General features: G+C 40.5%; 1 protein-coding gene across 8 annotated transcripts in view; it reads right to left on the bottom strand.

Moving 5' to 3' along the window:
* Window positions 1–17,052, bottom strand: part of PIK3CB (phosphatidylinositol-4,5-bisphosphate 3-kinase catalytic subunit beta) — a 115,887-nt gene that overhangs the window by 36,425 nt on the left and 62,410 nt on the right. For all 8 annotated transcript variants that reach the window (XM_083442641.1, XM_083442643.1, XM_083442640.1 and 5 more), the window contains 6 exons: window positions 10,044–10,227; window positions 7,809–8,034; window positions 4,254–4,477; window positions 2,221–2,403; window positions 1,602–1,763; window positions 1,243–1,329 (listed from right to left, as the gene is read on the bottom strand). In XM_083442641.1, coding sequence (XP_083298767.1) covers window positions 1,243–1,329; window positions 1,602–1,763; window positions 2,221–2,403; window positions 4,254–4,477; window positions 7,809–8,034; window positions 10,044–10,196 — 1,035 coding nt within the window. In that variant the 5' untranslated portion in view covers window positions 10,197–10,227. The remainder of the gene's footprint in view (window positions 1–1,242; window positions 1,330–1,601; window positions 1,764–2,220; window positions 2,404–4,253; window positions 4,478–7,808; window positions 8,035–10,043; window positions 10,228–17,052) is intronic.

The following is a 17,052-nucleotide window of genomic DNA, read 5'->3' as shown; positions in this document are numbered from 1 at the left end:
ACAATATAAAAACACAGATTACATAAAACGCAAAATGGTAAAACATGTTTCTTAAAAATAGCTTTGTGGCATTCTGCTTCTCCTTAGCAATTACTGCATTTGTCTCCTTTTCAGTATATAAAAACTTGAACTGATTTTTGTTCAAAACAATTTGTCCTGAAAGGTCAGTGAATTGTTTTAAACATCATGCCAGTCATGCCACACTATGAGCCCATTCATATATATTTTTTTGTCTTCTCCAACTGAAAATTCATTCATTCACTCACTTAACTGTATGCCAAACAAACAAGGGAAAATGCATGCCATTCTATTTCATAGGCAAAATGCATAGGAAGGGGTTTGTGCAGTAAGCTCTTACATGTTACAACCTTGGTTTAAAATGCATTCTTTTTACAGGTAATACCATTTCATTTGCTTCTACGTTCAGCATCTTCAGTGAACTAAGTACAGAGTAAAATGCTTAGTGGAACCAGATTATACTTGCAAATCTTCTAAAAGGTGGAAATTCATCTGAACATTTACAAAAACATATTAATGCCATAAAATTAGGAATATCTTTCAGTTTCAGTTAAATTTGCAGATTGATTAAGAGTTCACATATCACCTTACGTCATGATATTTCTGTCTACGTAAATATTTTTCAAGACAAGTATCATTTAGCTTCATTCTGTAGCTTTTGATTTACAGCTCAGCCAGAGATTCAAGCCAATTCCCAATTGTAATCATGTAGTCATTTAGACTAAAGGTAAAGGTAAAGGTACCCCTGCCCGTACGGGCCAGTCTTGACAGACTCTAGGGTTGTGCGCCCATCTCACTCAAGAGGCCGGGGGCCAGCGCTGTCCGGAGACACTTCCGGGTCACGTGGCCAGCGTGACATCGCTGCTCTGGCGAGCCAGAGCCGCACACGGAAATGCCGTTTACCTTCCCGCTAGTAAGCGGTCCCTATTTATCTACTTGCACCCGGGAGTGCTTTCGAACTGCTAGGTTGGCAGGCGCTGGGACCGAAGAACGGGAGCGCACCCCGCCACAGGGATTCGAACCGCCGACCTTTCAATCGGCAAGCCCTAGGCGCTGAGGCTTTAACCCACAGCGCCACCCGCGTCCCAGTCATTTAGACTACTGGTATTTAAATCAGGCCCTTGTTTATTAAATAATCAAATCAAATGCAGCCTTGACAAACAAAGGAAATTTGTTAAGACAACCAACAGAAACATCACTTGTGATGGGGAGGAATTTAGTTACCTTAGCTGTCTCTTCTGTGTTCAACTTGTTGCCATTCACTAGGACTACCTTGAAAGGATTGTTAATATCCCATACACTTTGAGTCAACTGTTGTAGAAAGGAAACAGCGATGAGAGATTTCCAGGCTTTTTGAGAAACGCATACATTTCAAGATCATTCTGCTTAAAAAAAGCCCTGCACTAAATCAATAACTAATGTCTGTCTTCTGCAAAGAATGTTTCTCTTTTGCCAAGAATGGCTTATGGAGGTAACAATACAAACATTAACTAACAGTCAACTTTAAGCTGCCTTTTTAAATGATTTGCTTGTACCTTCCATACATGAATGCAACAATTCTTAAAATGAATGAGAAAACTCACACGTGTTTTTTTGGGTGGTAGAGGAACAGGAGGGTTGCCTGGTTTTCGGTTTATGGCAGCTTCTATAGCCACCATTTCCTGATCACACATTTTTTTTATGGTGCTGCATTCAACAAGAGTGAGTTGTGGAAGGGCTCTGCTCATCACACAACGATGGATATACTGAGAAAGGAAGCGAGGCAATTAATCTGTTATTTGCATGCTGAAAATTAAACATGAAGTCCTTAAAGCATGTTTTATTTAGGTCCATATATATACTTCAAAAAGGAAGGGGGGAATCATTTGGGGTCATTTATGCTTTCAAAAAAGCAATTAACCAGTCAAGCACATTCACACTTAAAAGATTTCCTGCAACTCTTGACTCATTTTCAAAAATGTTTCTTATTTTTGGGTGCTTGGGCAACAAAGCACCTAGAATAGGTATTGTAGAGCAAAACACAGAGTTCACATCTGAATTGTCCAATTATATATTTCTTCATGTATGATGTTACCAAAGAAGTAAAAAAATAGACATCTTGGGAGAAAACACCAACTTCCACCCACTCAATATCTGATTATTTTTTGAAGTCACACCTCCTAAATAATCATATTGCTTTAAAAAAAAAAAAGAAAAGAATACCTGGAATTGAATTAATGGATGGTCTCCAAAAACATATTCCAGTCTTCCACTAACTTGCAGAACATAGTCAGAAGGATCAACTTCTTCATCTTCTCTTCCATGGATAGTCAAACGTTTACGAATTGCTAGTTCATTCAGCTTGATAGGGTTTATATTAGGAGACACCTGAAAACTAAACACGTCCTATTAAAAAAAAGAAGTAATAGCTATTACTTTCAAGTATGAATGAATATAAGTAATTCATTTTACTTCAGAGAATAAAACTCCCAGTCTATGGGCCATATAACTTTTACATAAGAATATTTCCTGGTTTATATAAAAAAAGAAACCTGGTAAGTGTAGATACCCATTTTACTATTTAATACGCAATTGTGCAAGATAAAATACGTTTTTTCACATGGATCCTCATCACAGAGTCTATTATGTTGTGCACAAATGCTTTTATAAGAGTGCATACAGAGCTTTTATTTTTTTGAACACACTAAGAAGATGCAGGAATTCAAAAGCAATTATTTACAAATGCCTGCTTTCATTTTACATTTTATGATGAATATTATTTTTTGTCTACAGGCCTATTTATATAGCAGCCTTCTGGTAGCAAGCCAAACCTTGCAATGGAAAATCATAACCATAATGAAGAAGTCTGTCAAAATCAATTCAATATTTTCTCAATTTCAAAAGTTATCTGTCTCAAAAAAGCTACTTTCCCTGAAGTTAACTGCCAGATACAGAGGCACTCGCAATTCAACTTGTTTTAAAAAGGAGACCTTCTTAAACACAGTGTTTCTATAGAATTTTTTTTTATATATAAAATGTTCTAAACACTGGTGTATGAAGGTCAAAATAGACTTTAGATTAATGGCATACATTGAATCTCATGCTTTGGAACCGTTCAGGAAGATGACTCAGAAACTTCAACTGGTCAAAAATGCAGCAGTCAGATTACTGACTGAGGTTCAATTTAGATCTCATATAACCCACTTTAAAACTGCTGCACTGGTTGACAGCTCATTTCTGGGTCCATTCAAGGTGCCCAAGGTAGTGTTTAAAGCCTATAAACTCAGGACTCAAATACATCCATCAAAAGCTATGCAAGATGTCGATTATCCTTGTTTGGACTCTGTTGTAGGCCCAACGAAAGAATTGTCGCCATTGCACCACATGGTCAACTAAGTGTTACAAATACAGCTTGGCACTGTATAAAGCTAAGTTTATTTTTTATTGACTGCTCAATCAGACTTGATTTTAACAGTGTATATATTTTTATATACTGTTTGTTTGTATATCTGTACTGAATATTTATTTATTGTATTTGTATATTGGTACTGAAATGATTGCACGACAGGCAGTATACACCTAAATAGCTTAATAAAGCAAACAAACAGTACTTCAAATAGGGCAGATACCACTGGGCATAGATAGATGTTACACACAGAGGTGTTTATATAGGGTACATAGCCACCTCACCACCTACACTATACATTTAAAGCAGTATCATACCGCTTTAAACAGCCATGGCTTTTGCAAAGAATCCTGGGAGCGGTAGTTAGTTAAAGGTGTTCAGAGCTATTAAAGGTAAAGGGACCCCTGACCATTAGGTCCAGTCGTGACCGACTCTGGGGTTGCGGCACTCATCTCGCTTTATTGGCCGAGGGAGCTGGCGTACAGCTTCCGGGTCATGTGGCCAGCATGACTAAGCCGCTTCTGGAGAACCACAGCAGCACACAGAAACACCGTTTACCTTCCCGTTGGAGCGGTACCTATTTACCTACTTGCACTTTGAGGTGCTTTCGAACTGCTAGGTTGGCAGGAGCAGGGACCGAGCAACGGGAGCTCACCCCGTCGTGGGGGTTCGAACAGCTGACCTTCTGATCGGCAAGTCCTAGGCTCTGTGGTTTAACCCACAGCACCACCCTATTCATCTCACAGCGACAACTTTCTGAGTGCTTGACAATGTACATTTTGCAACTTGCAAGTGGGAATTACTTGAAGTAGCTGTGGAAGTGTTTTCTAACTATGGCCATTAATCCTACCCGGCAGTTGTCAAAATGAACAGCCACAACTAGATTGCCACCATAAAGTTTATCTTGGAGGTTTTCCTGTGTTGCTGGCTCTAGGTGCGGTGGGTAAGTGTACTTCAACCAGTCCATCCAAGACAGCCCCACAAGTGACTGCATCTTCTCTTCACTGATTAGTCGCATTTTAATCCGGAATTCTTTGACTTCTGGGTCTTGTAGGGCATCAAACTCATGGAGGCCTGAAATGATTTAATTAAACAATACATATTTTTAAAAGTGTCAGAGGCAAAGAATCACATTGCACCACACGGCCAACTAAGGTTTACTCCGAATAGAGCCACTGAAATTAATGGGCCTAATTCCATTATAGACACAGCTTAGCCCAAAAAGTTGTTTCTTCTTTTAGTGTTATTACACGAACCAATTCGATGCCACATTTTCCATTATAAACCCTAACTCCATTAATACACACACACACACACACACACACACAGACAGAGAGAGAGAGAGAGCATTCAAGATACTACCACAGCTGTCATTTTAAACTTTCCATGTAGAATTTTCTGCTGAGGAAGTCTGAGATTTATTTATTTTTTTGTAAATAACAGCTATAGGTATTCCACGGAACACTGAAATCATATTTTGACTGAGTACTTTAATAAGTAGTTTGACTTTTATAGGAAAAAGACACAAAAAGAGCAAAATTGATATAGCCTGCTCATTCAAAAGGTTATGAATTGCACCTTACATATGCACAGTACAGTACTGGAGGTGTGGGAAGAGGAACATTACATTTTCCATTAATACTTTAGTAATAACTTCAGTTGTATTTGCCAATGTCTAAGGCGTTTAAACACAAGCCTTCACTGAGGAGCACGTGGCATAAAGCGCAGCTCAAGCAGGTTCGAAGAGGAATAACTAATTCTACCCTGGGAAGTACAAAGAACCAGAGAACTTGCTTTGTTCAAAACGGGGGAAATTGCCCAGTCATTCTTTTTCGAAATAATCAGTTACAAAAATCTATAAAAGAACTCTGTGCGTCAGTAGAAGCCATTGTCAGCGCAGACAAGTTAGGGTTCAGTTTGCTGTTGAAAGCTAAACAGAACTTGTAGTTATTGTGCCAGGAACTAACAATTGCCCATTGTTTCTGATGGGAAGCATGGCCTGCCTATTGGTTATTTTTAATTTCAACATAAAATGCATCATTCCCTTTGCAAATTGCAAGCATGAAAAAAATTATTATGTTAAAAATTCAACAGCAACTGACTGCATTATGCCTCTGGGTACAATTGCAGGTGGGCAGAGTGCTGTTTTGCTTATGTCCATCTTGCAGCCTTCCCACGGGGCATCTTGCTGGCCTGTGAGAACAGGATGTGGGACCAGACTGGTCATTGGCATGATCCGGCAGGATCACCTTATATTCTTATGACTTGTAGTTTCTGAATTCCTCAATGAGTAAATTTCTAGCTGTATATGGCAAGACAACCACTTGCATGCCAACGGTGGCTGGGGCCAGAGGCAAAAGCCAACAGAGAAAATAATGTAAAGCTTACTTTTGTACAGGCAAGTTTCTACAAACATTTGCAGGACCCTCTCAACTCTCCATCTAGGCCAGCGGTTTTCAACCTGTGGGTCCCCAGATGTTGTTGGACTACAACTCCCATCATCCCTGAGCTCTGGTCTTGCTAGCTAGGGGTGACGGGAGTTGTAATTCAACAACATCTGGAGACCCACAGGTTGAGAAAGGCTGATCTAGGCAAACAAGAAGCATTATCAAAGTTTAAGAGCTATGGGGGAGCAATACTTGGAGTGCAAAATAAAGCCAGTAAAAGGGTGTGGCAAGGGAGAGTTGAAAGGCCCAAACAGAGAGGTCTTGTAGGTGGTATCCAGCCCCTGGACCTGAGGTTAACCCTAGCCCTAGCCCACATAGAAAACATATTGGTTATTCAAAAGCTAAAGTCGCAATTATGGCCTTTGCTAATGCTGCTGCAGATGGTAGAAATAGAGGAATTTCTCTGGCTTGCCCTTCTCTTTTGAAAGGCATGTGCACAGCGATTGGTTTCCGCCACCACTAACATGAGGAGCACCTGGTTACAAGGAATTGCTCCAACTCAAACATTGGGTCAGCAACCTTTTTGGCCCATGGGCCATTTTGAGCAAATTCAAGTCCCAGTCATTTCTCTCCCCACTCCCCTGAGAGAGGGTGTACCCAAAGACATTGCCTTTCCAGGGGTCCTGGGTAAAAGTCAGATACAGTAGAATTAATCTGATGTTTCAAAAGCAAATAGGAAATAGGAAAGGGAATGTCATAGGCTTCACAGGCACCCGTGGAAGACCTCAAGTGTCCCAATGCATGCCTGGGTACCACAGTGGGTAGCCCTGCAGTAGGGAATTGTGTGCATAAAATAAATTCCATCATGCAACTGGTCTTATAGGCCTCTGAGTCTGAGATAGATTGCAAGACAAACCAGTTTGGAATTATGAGTACTGAGTACACAACACGGGCCTATCCCTGCATTCAATTGCCATAGATGCGGAGGCTTAAAAACTTCTCATGTGCGTGTGTGCATGTGTTTAAATGTTATGCTGTAAACCTACCCGGGGCAGGATATCATTTACAAAAGAAACAAAAGTACCACTCCTCATGGGAGATAAATCCTACTTTACATTTTTGCAAACCATATGAAAACAGATATTTCTGTACTGTGTTTCCACTGATCACTGACAGGTGTGTCATTGCCATCACTAAAAAGTATGTGAGCCTCAGCTTTCCTGTCAATTTTGGGAGCTGCAGATGTGTGCAGAGGTTTCCACCCTATTCTTAGTTCCAAGGTATTCTTCGGCCGCTGTATTGCTGAGGTCCCCTGAATAAATAGCATAGAGCCCTACAGACAAGTCCCCACCATCCTTTTCAGTTACAACCTTGAGCTGTGACAGAGAGCAGAGAATTGTTGCTGACCTTACATGAAGCTGCAACACAAGATTAGAGCTCCTTACAACCACAATTTTTGTCTTGGCAACAAAGACTGCCTCAAGCCTGTGGAGCACTGGAAGAAGTAGGAGTTTGGTGTCTAATACATTTCTATCTTAAGTCAAGATAAGCCTGTTCAGTTATACCTGATGGTGAAAATCATTAAAATGGGTTTTTAAGGAAAGCATATCCAATTAATAGGAGTTCTTTACAGTCCATTTACTGGGTAGTGTACATATTAATGTGCATCCATCATACCTTGTACGCATATCATTAATAGAACATTATCACTATCCAACATTTGTAACATCCAAACACAGAAACACATATAATTGATTTCTGAATGCGTTCTTCAATATGGCATTTACTCTAATTATGATGCTATGTAAAACTATTAAAATTTGGGTGTTTTTTTCACAGTTAATTAGAATGAGGGATACACATTCAAGGACAGAAAATGGTCATGTTAAATTTTATTTGGGGTAATCTTACTATAGTTAAGCCCAGTCCTTCTAATGCTTTCGGGCTAATTTCAATCCACCTCAGTGCTCCTTTGGTGCTGTATCTCCATCTCCACAGCCAAGAACACCAATATTTACCTTTTCCTATGAGGACACCTATTTTAGAGTCCAATTTTTCCCCTGGGTCACAGCTTCTTGTAATTAGTTGAAGGACAGGAAGGAATGGTCTAACGTCACAGAGTCTGCGTGTCTCATCTTCCAGTTCTTCACGTACCGCTGTTTGGTTCACACAAGAGAACATATAGGAGTCGATCTCCATAAGAAGATGAAACAGAGGGTAACTCTGTGCTTCCTTCCATAATAGCTGCAAATAAGCACAGAGACTGTAACAGTAGAATGCTTTGTTCACAAAACCCACTCACTGGAAAGTAAGACCTCTGTCAACTGTATGCACAGCATTAGGTAGGTGTTTCTGTATCTCTCATGCAAGCCCTTACTTCAGCTTAAACAAACTTCCTTCAATCAAACACAGCTGACTCAAGCCTCCAGAGAATAGTGGTAGGTCATTCATCTATTTTAAATTAATACAGCCATTGTTTTTTAAAACTAAAAATCACTGGTCCTGAAAGAAAACTGGTTCTCTCTGCTGTAAAGACTGTGCTGGAACAAAGTGTCAAGAGTAAAAAGGTACACTTGTCACTGTCTTTATTCATGTTTTAGTAATAAAAACAAGTGCTAAGGGGTGGGGTGGGACTTCTTTCCCAAGTTAGTTCTTTTGCATTGTTTCTTTGACTGCTGGTTTGGCAAGATTGTTGTAGGGTTTTGGCTAGGAAGCATCTGAAAAGGACATCAATTTCAGGCCAGTTGTAGAACTTATGGGCCACTAAGATTTCTGCATCTATCAGCCAGTAAGCTAGCTAAACAGAAAAGAAAGAAAAGAAATCTGCCTGACCATCTTCTATGTCTACTAGTAAGAGAATATGTAGCAAACGGATTCCAAGGTTCCCAGGGCCCCATAACACACTACTGGTGGCAGCCGTTTTCCATGGTGTTCTGTTCCTGCCCCCCCCCCATGTTGGCGGAGCACGCATAAGTGTGGTCTTCCTCATTATACCCCCATTATGCCCTGACCCCAGGGCTGGAGGAAGGGGTGTGTGGTGGAGGCAGGCCGCCCCAGGTGTCACCACTGAGGGGGGTGACAAAATGCTGGGCGGCACTCACCGTGGGGCCTGCAGAGAGTGACGCAGTGGCTTGGGTGCCCGCAGGCTCCACGCTACCCCAAACAGTCTGCCTGCTGCCTCCTCCCCAGCTGTAGGGTGGCTGAGTGGGAGGAGGCAGGCAGACTCCTTGGAGGCTCCATGGAGCGTCCTGCCCCAGCTGGGCCTGCCCCCACGGGCAGCTGGCCACACATGCAGTGCAGGCACCCGATCAGCTTGCTCTGCCGCTGCCTGTTTCACTCCCATTATGTGCCATTACATTCCCATCCTGCTCTCTCCTGGGTCCAAAAGGACCCGCACATTGGCAGTCACACATCATTTGGATGGGCACAAAATGGTCACCCCCTGTACTTGTGAATTCTTTCCTGTAAGGTCCATGGGGGTGACTAGTACTGCATTTAGACATGAATTCCATTAGCTTTCCTGGTTATAATGCTAGCACTTCTGTCCTGCTTTCTAAACTTCCATTTACACTGCAATACTTGCTGTGTTGTGAACTGTTTTGGTGTTTTTTTTATTGATATACTACTACCATGTCACACTAAATCTCATTCGCACAAGTGGGTTTGGTGTTACATTGAATTGTGCCATCCTTTGTGTGTGTGTGTGTGTGTGTGTTTCTATTCCCCCATGAAAACTGTGGGAAAGAACTGTATGCTGGAATGCTGCTCCAAATTTCATCACACGGCATGACCCATGAAAACCACGGGGAAATTACACCACAGGATTTTCCAGGTAACCAGGGTTGCATCTCTGGAAGTGACTAACACAGAAATGAACCCTAAACCTTCCATAGATTTCCATAAATGTCCCTTAATCCATGTGAAAGATCACAAAAAATCAGGTAAGGAACCACTGGAAAAATGGAATAAAATACTGTCTGAATGCACACTGAATGTTCTAACCAACATAGTTACAAGAATGCACACTTGCATGAAAACAACAAGGGGATGATGCTCATGTAGAAGCTAATGTTTTATAGGTATCTGCCCTTCAAACCAGACCCCTAAGTCATGTTTCACAAAATTTAAATCAGGTCACATACTCAGGAATATTATTCTAAACACTTAAATTATATGATAAACAAAATGAACTTCAATGAGAAGTAGCTAACAGACACTTTAAGAGCAAGCCAGTTTTACCTGTTCTGTATTACCTGTTTTATAAGACTGATAGTGGCATCACGTGGGACATCTAGACTGATGTAAATTCCAGTGGGAAGCAGGAAGTCCACAGATATTAAGCCATCAGCTGCTATCTGTGAATCTACTGCCCAGATGTCTAGGGCATCTGCCATGGCAGGAGGCATAATGGACTTTAAATCTCATAACCATGTGGTCCTAGAAGAAAATTTAAGTTAGATTAATTTACTATGTTCACTTTCATAGGACTGCTTTTCAATCAGAATCAAATACTACACAAACATCAAAGGGTACCAAACAGTGGCACCAACACTCACATAGACAAAGTTTATGAGAAGACGCTGCCTTTTTAGGCATGACTTCTGGTCAGAGCTTCACTTAAGTTTGTCTAATGTAGAGTAAGGAAGGAATAAAGAAGGAAAGAACTGCAATATTCTGAAGGGTATTTTTCACATTTAAAAAACTTCCAGTCCAGTAGGCATTTGGAAATGAGGTGTTCTAGAAGGCAAAAACAACACACACAATAGATTGCTATGCTAGCTCTGAGCTGTGATTAGAAATCTTTGTAATGGAGAAACTGTCCAACTGTGAAATTAGAAGAATACACAAATTTCAAGTTAGAATATCTTGCTCAGACTTTTTTTTTGGGGGGGGGGGAGAAGCACAAGAGTGTGATTATGAGATGTGCAACTAGTAAATAATAATCCCAGAAGGTCAATTTTTGCTGCCATTGAATCAATAGTTTAAAGACAGCCCAACCCCAACCCCCATTTTGCAATGTCTGGGTGCACAAAATACATCTTATAATGCACGTTATAGCCCGAGTTGAGAATTTACATTTACAAAGCTCAAGTACAAAGCCCTCTTGGACAAATATTTACATGGTCCATTGGATTCCAGCATGTATGCAACATAATGGGTCAAAATTCTTAAAAAGGTATATTTAGCTTAGAAAAGGGAGAATGTCATAGTAGCTTTCAAATACCTAAAATCCTGCTGTTTTTATATAGGGGTCAGAAAAGCAGAGCAGCAACTGGGTATTCTAGAGATACTTGCAGAAGCACAAAAGCAGAGGGGTTTCAATAGGAACAAATCAATTAACAGTTTAGCAATGTGTACAGGGCTAAGTTCACCCATGCAGTAAAGAGGTATGGAAGTGGCTTCAAACTGCCACAGGGCGCAAGGCTGTGTACACAATACCAAAAAATACAGCAGTGGGAGCACAGGACATGGGAGTGTAAGCCCAAATTTCCCTACACAGTAAGCCATTCATGTCAGAAGCTTACCCTCATCCCAGGAGTTTTCACCTCATTCTTGCAAAGATGTCACAATGGACATGGCGAAAATCACTGAAGCCTTGTGGGAAGTGAATCCCATGAACAGCATACCACACAATCTCTCTTCCATTTAATGGTTTTTTTCAAGTGGCGATCATGTCATAATGTCGTGTGTGAACTAGATGTAATCCTATAAGCAATCCCGCTCTCACCAGGTGACATTTGATGCCTGCAGTTTTAGGACTTGGGAACTGTTTCAGGGGGTTAAACGTTTTTCAGATGTCAGGGGCACTAAATTAGTACACAGGCTGAAAATCACAGGCTTGGGGAAGGGAGAAGTCCCTAAAGAGCAACAAAAGCCTGAACCAAATATATTCCTCTTTTTTGTGTGGATACCATTTTATAAACTTCTGGTTTATTATTAAATTGTGCATTCGATAGGAAGCTGTAAGGAGGGAGGAAGTGTCTCAGGTGAAGCTCAATTTGCAAGCGCTCAAATCAAACTAGCATTCGGGGGCGTGTTTTCAATATGCAAATACAACAACTGCCCAGTAGAAAGGAATGAGTGAGCATTTTGTTTATCAACGAAACAGATTAGCTTATTTCAGAAATGACATCCAGTCGCCATTCTAATTTGTGCCACTTGCGGACAACATAAAGGTCAGAGAAGTGCAAAGTATTTATACAGAAAATGGCACTTGTCACAGCCATGAGACTGCTATGAGAATGAATCACAGGCCAAACTGTATAATGCAAGGCGATGCCTGTGAATGACTAACACCCTCACATCCAGCAGTTGAAATAATGCCAAAGATCCATCTGTGGCAAATAGTTACATGAGAGGAATTTTAAACAGCCCCCAGCAAAAGGGGGAAAAAGTTTGTATGCAACTATTTATACCTAATGAGCCAGTTCAGACATCATGATGAACCATAGTTCACTGTGATGGGAATGAATGTTAGTGGGCCTTTGGTTCTCACACTCTCTTCCTCCTCCACCAAGTGCAAGAAAATAGGCAGGTTTGGCTTCCATTAAAAAAATAATAATAATTTAACTGCAGCTTCTTGTTTTGTTATCTTTAACTATTGTTTGTTTGAAACAATACAACTTCAAAATCATTTTGATGAAGGAGAGTAGAAAAATATTTTAAATAAGAAAGTTGAAATCTGTAGTTGATTCAAATCTCTAGAGTAGAACTGTAGAGTTGGAAGGGACCCTAGGGGTCATCTAGTCCAACCCCCTGCAATTCAGGAATGTCAGCTAAAGCATCCAAGACAGATAGCCATCCAACCTCCAAGGAAGGAGAGTCCACAACCTCCTGAGGGAGACCATTTCACTGTCAAACAGCTTTTACTGTCAAAGTTCTTCCTGATGTTGAGTCGGAATCTCCTTTCTTGTAACTTGAAGTCGTTGGTTCGGGTCCTACCCTCCAGAGCAGGAGAAAACAAGCTTGTTCCCTCTTCCACGTGACAGCCCTTGAGATATCTGAAGATGGCTGCCATATCATATGTGACAGGTAAATGTGATAGGTAAATTTAAAAGTGTTGGTAGAAACACACTTTTTGTTCAGTGAATCACGCAACTGTTTGTTTCAATGTTTGTAGTTTCTGCAAGTACATTTTCTTGTGTGTTTATGCATTTATATACAAAATAGTATACAGTTTATATATAAAACAGTAGTTTGGAACTTTTCTATTTTAACTTTGCTTGAGTTGCTGCACTTGATCATGTAAACTCACCTCACATTTTAATACAGTAGATAAGTATTCTACATAACGCCGCATTGAAAAAACTGCCAAATATTCCTATTCAACTGTGTATTTCTTTAAAAAATATGTGTTACTTTTTCTGAAGATAACATAATACATAATAATCACATTTTCTACATACTTTGTGCTTGTGAGTTGCAGTATTTGGTAGGGGTGTCTATCACCTCCATGTGCAGTTCAAATTACGAAGCAAATAGGAGTGACTGCATCATTAATAAGGAATCTCAAGGTGGATCAGGGTGCCCCCAAACCACGGCCTTTTTCAATTTAAAGTGACCAAACTGACTAGAGAAAGACCCTAAACTTGAGTAGGGGAGTGTGTGTGTGTGTGTGTGGCCAGGGTGGGGGTGGAATCTTTCATTTTGTTGAACAGGTCTATGTTTTAACCACAGTGAATTATTTTCACAGGGCACTCCAAACACAGTGATTTGAGGGAAGGGTGTTGGTGCCCTTCTGAATCACTGTCTCTTTCATAACAGTTTAAAAATCAATACTTCAATCAATTTGTGTTCATTCATTCATTTGTGTTCACTGGAGTGATCCTATACTCCATACTGGAGTATAGGATCACTCCAGTTTCCTTCAGTTCCGTTTCGGTTTTCACATGATTTATTTGTTCCTTTTTATTTCAACCCCTTTCTGTTCTCCAACAAATATCACCTACTTAAATTATTTTTTCATTTCATTCTTATTTTTCTTTAGGCTTCTGCAATCTTTTATTAGAGTCCCCATCCCACACAAACTGCTGTGTGTGTTGCTTTTCATTCATTTAAAATGTTATTTCTCCCAGTTTTAGGTTGCTAGTTCAAGGCTTCATTCTCCTGCCTCCAGTTTTAAGTTCTTCCTGGTGAGCATTATTAATTTATATTAAAGTTTTCTCTCCCCCCCCCCCTTTTCTAGGTCTAGTATCTTCACATACACAGAGACATACTCAGCTATGGAAGCTTGTCCCTGAAGTACTATCCCAGTTGTGCTGTTCATTGCCAACCCATCATTACCCAATTATCCAGGGGCACCACCATCAGTTTCCAGACTGATTTCTATTTAACCCACCCCCACAAGATAAAGTCTGCCCTTGTAGGAAAACCACTACACCTACTCTACTGAAAGTGGCAGACTTTGGTATGTAGCCAATGCTTCAGCTCTTTGCATACAACATAATTTCCCCACCTGTCCCCTCTGCACCCTCAAAATCAGCACTGGAGGGCTGGGGAGAGCAGGGGCATTAGAGGAAACAAAAGCCCTGCATTGGATACAACCCTTTATCCCTTCAGAGGAGCCAACAAATTGCCTGCGAATTGCATCCAATTCTGTGGAAAAAATTAAAGGTTAGAAAAATTTGTCAAGGTTCCCTGCACGCACACGAAAACCCTGCAGTTTGACTGGTCCAGGAAAAGCTCTGTTGCCTTCAAGTTCCATCCATTTCTGTTTTCAGATTACCTGTTTCAGTCAATAGGATGGGAGAAACAGACTTTTGGATTTAAGACATATGATGCAGACTTGAATAACAAGCCAAATCAGAAAGACAGTGGATTCAACACAGTTCAAGTTGTTTTGTAACGCTACAGATACAACGTGAATCCTGTGGCTGGTGCACACCACCAGTGTTTACAGTTAACTTAGGTAAAAGATGGCATATATTGAATATCATTTAACAGAATGCCATTTTAAGACAGATAGTGAATTGAATAATCTTTGGCCCCTGCCGGGTCTAAGGCTTAGATCACAAGGCCACAATCCCACATACGCTCACCTTGAAGTAAGCCCAACTGAACACAGTTGGACTTTCTTCTGAATTAACATAACTGTGTCATATGTACTATGGCCTAGTTCCTGGGGTGTTAGGTCCCATCCAGTTCAACAGAAGTTCCTAGTGGGTATAGGAAGCAGACTTATTATGCCAAGCCATTGGAACATCTAGCTCAGTACTGTTTATTGTTGATGGGCAGCAGCTCTCCAGGATTTCAGGCAGGAGTCTCTACCACCCCTACCTGGAGATTCCAAATATTGACTGCATGCAATGCACATGCTCTCCTATTGAGCTATGGGCCTTCCCCAAGTAGTCAGGCTTGTAAGAGGCTTTTACTCCAGCATGGCTCATCAATGCATTGTGTTTACCGGAAGGCATTATGCGTTTCACAGTGCAAGAGCTATACACTGTTTCGCTGAAGGAGGGTATAAATAATTAAAAACAAAATGGCTTAACATTGAGCGGAAGCCCCTGCCTTTGTTCTGCACATCCCTTTTAAAGTACTCTTTAGTTTGCTTCCTAATTATTCTATTAAGAGTATGCATGGCATGCTCAGTAATTCGTAGCACTTCTCATTTGCTCTAATATAATAGAAAGAGATGCTGTAATGCCTTTTGGAACAGCATGCATCTGTATAGGTCAACTGCAGTTCAGAGGGTCAAGTTGTCAATGAATCAGTGTTCACAATGCTTATCCCAAACATGCAGAACTTACATTATCTCAAAAAACTCACATGCTCCATTATAAAGTTGATCTTAATAATGGTTTCTTTTCCTGGCACTTTGTACCAATTTTCAACATGACTGCCTGACTCAGTCAGTAATGTAGTCTCACACCTTTTCTAGCAACTTATAACTGTAATTAAATTTAAGCCATAATAGAATCTGGGAATAAAAATGGGGCGGAACTGGGGGGAGGGGTTAGCTCATCCCTACTGAAGAGAGGGGCTCAATTATCAGTAATTCTACCCAGATGCAAAACTGTAAAAGGAGGCACATGATTATTAAAAGTCTCTTTTCTTTCCAATTCTTTTGTGTCATAAAAGTAGATAAATATCTGTTTTTCAAATCTTCAGATTTTTGTTCTAATTTTAATTACGTTGTTTCATTCATCACTGCTATCTATGATTTACTGTTAGAGATAATTTAAAGGTGTTACTACACTACTGATATGAAAAGTCTCTTAACATACAAAAAAGACACTTCTGCTCTAAAGTATCCCGCCACAGTGCAGGTTCTCAGTTGAGTGTCCTTGAACGTCTCCAAATCTTAAGTTCCTCTGTCTCAGACAATTCACAATCCCATGGCAAATTCACCCCACCAGTGTCTCTTTCTTATCTTTGTAACCCACTCACTCCCTGCCAAAGGAAGTGTGAAAAAGAAAAGGATTTCCCTAGGTTTGAATACCATAATCAATAAATGGTTGGGTCAACCAGAAAATCTCAGGATCCTTGTTGTAGACAATATTGAGCATTAGAGTAACTATTCTAGGAGCTAATGATATTTTGCATCTTAGTGAAGAACTGAAGAAAGAGGTGAACCTAAAAAACTGCAAATCGGCTGCTGTGTCCCCAGTTCAAACTGTAAGCCACAGGACCTAAAATTATATCGGCTGCATCTGAGAAAGAGGTGAGAAGGCAAGGCCCTTTCTGTTGGCTCTGTGGGAGCAAGCTCCCCTAAGGCTCCTCCCTGAAATGTTTTCTGCACTGACTATGAATTACAGCTGGTAATTTAGCTACTTCATACAATACCTGGAGGCACACCAGATCAGCCTATCTCCAAGCATCCACACAAAGATGAAATCTCAAATACAGCTGTACACATGAAATCTCATGCACACACGTCAGCCTACAAATTTTATCTCTTCTGTTGTGTAAGGGCATATTCTTACCAGGCACAATTTCATGGCTATGAAAAGTATAGGTCCCATAACTCTCAGGGTCTGAACAAGACATGACGGAACAACCACCCATGAAAAAGGATGTCTCATATGAAAAAAACCTTAAGAAACCACAAACCCAGACCAAAGGAAATAGTATCTCAAGATGTTGGCAAAATGAGGACCTTGTTTTCAAAACAGCCCAACACATTTTGGCCATTTGTTATTTAAAGGCCTTCTTCAGAGGTCAAATGAACAAACAGCCTGCAAATACATCAAATACAGCCTGCAAATACTTTCTGTTAAATACATCATCTATTCAAATTAGTGGGTGACTGACTGGGTCTCC

This window comes from Podarcis tiliguerta (genome assembly GCF_965153285.1).
Source record: "Podarcis tiliguerta genome assembly, chromosome: 5".
NCBI classification, from domain to species: Eukaryota; Metazoa; Chordata; class Lepidosauria; order Squamata; family Lacertidae; genus Podarcis; species Podarcis tiliguerta.
The sequence above is the reverse complement of the archived record's forward strand: the minus strand, read 5'-3'. Positions and strand labels throughout refer to the sequence as shown.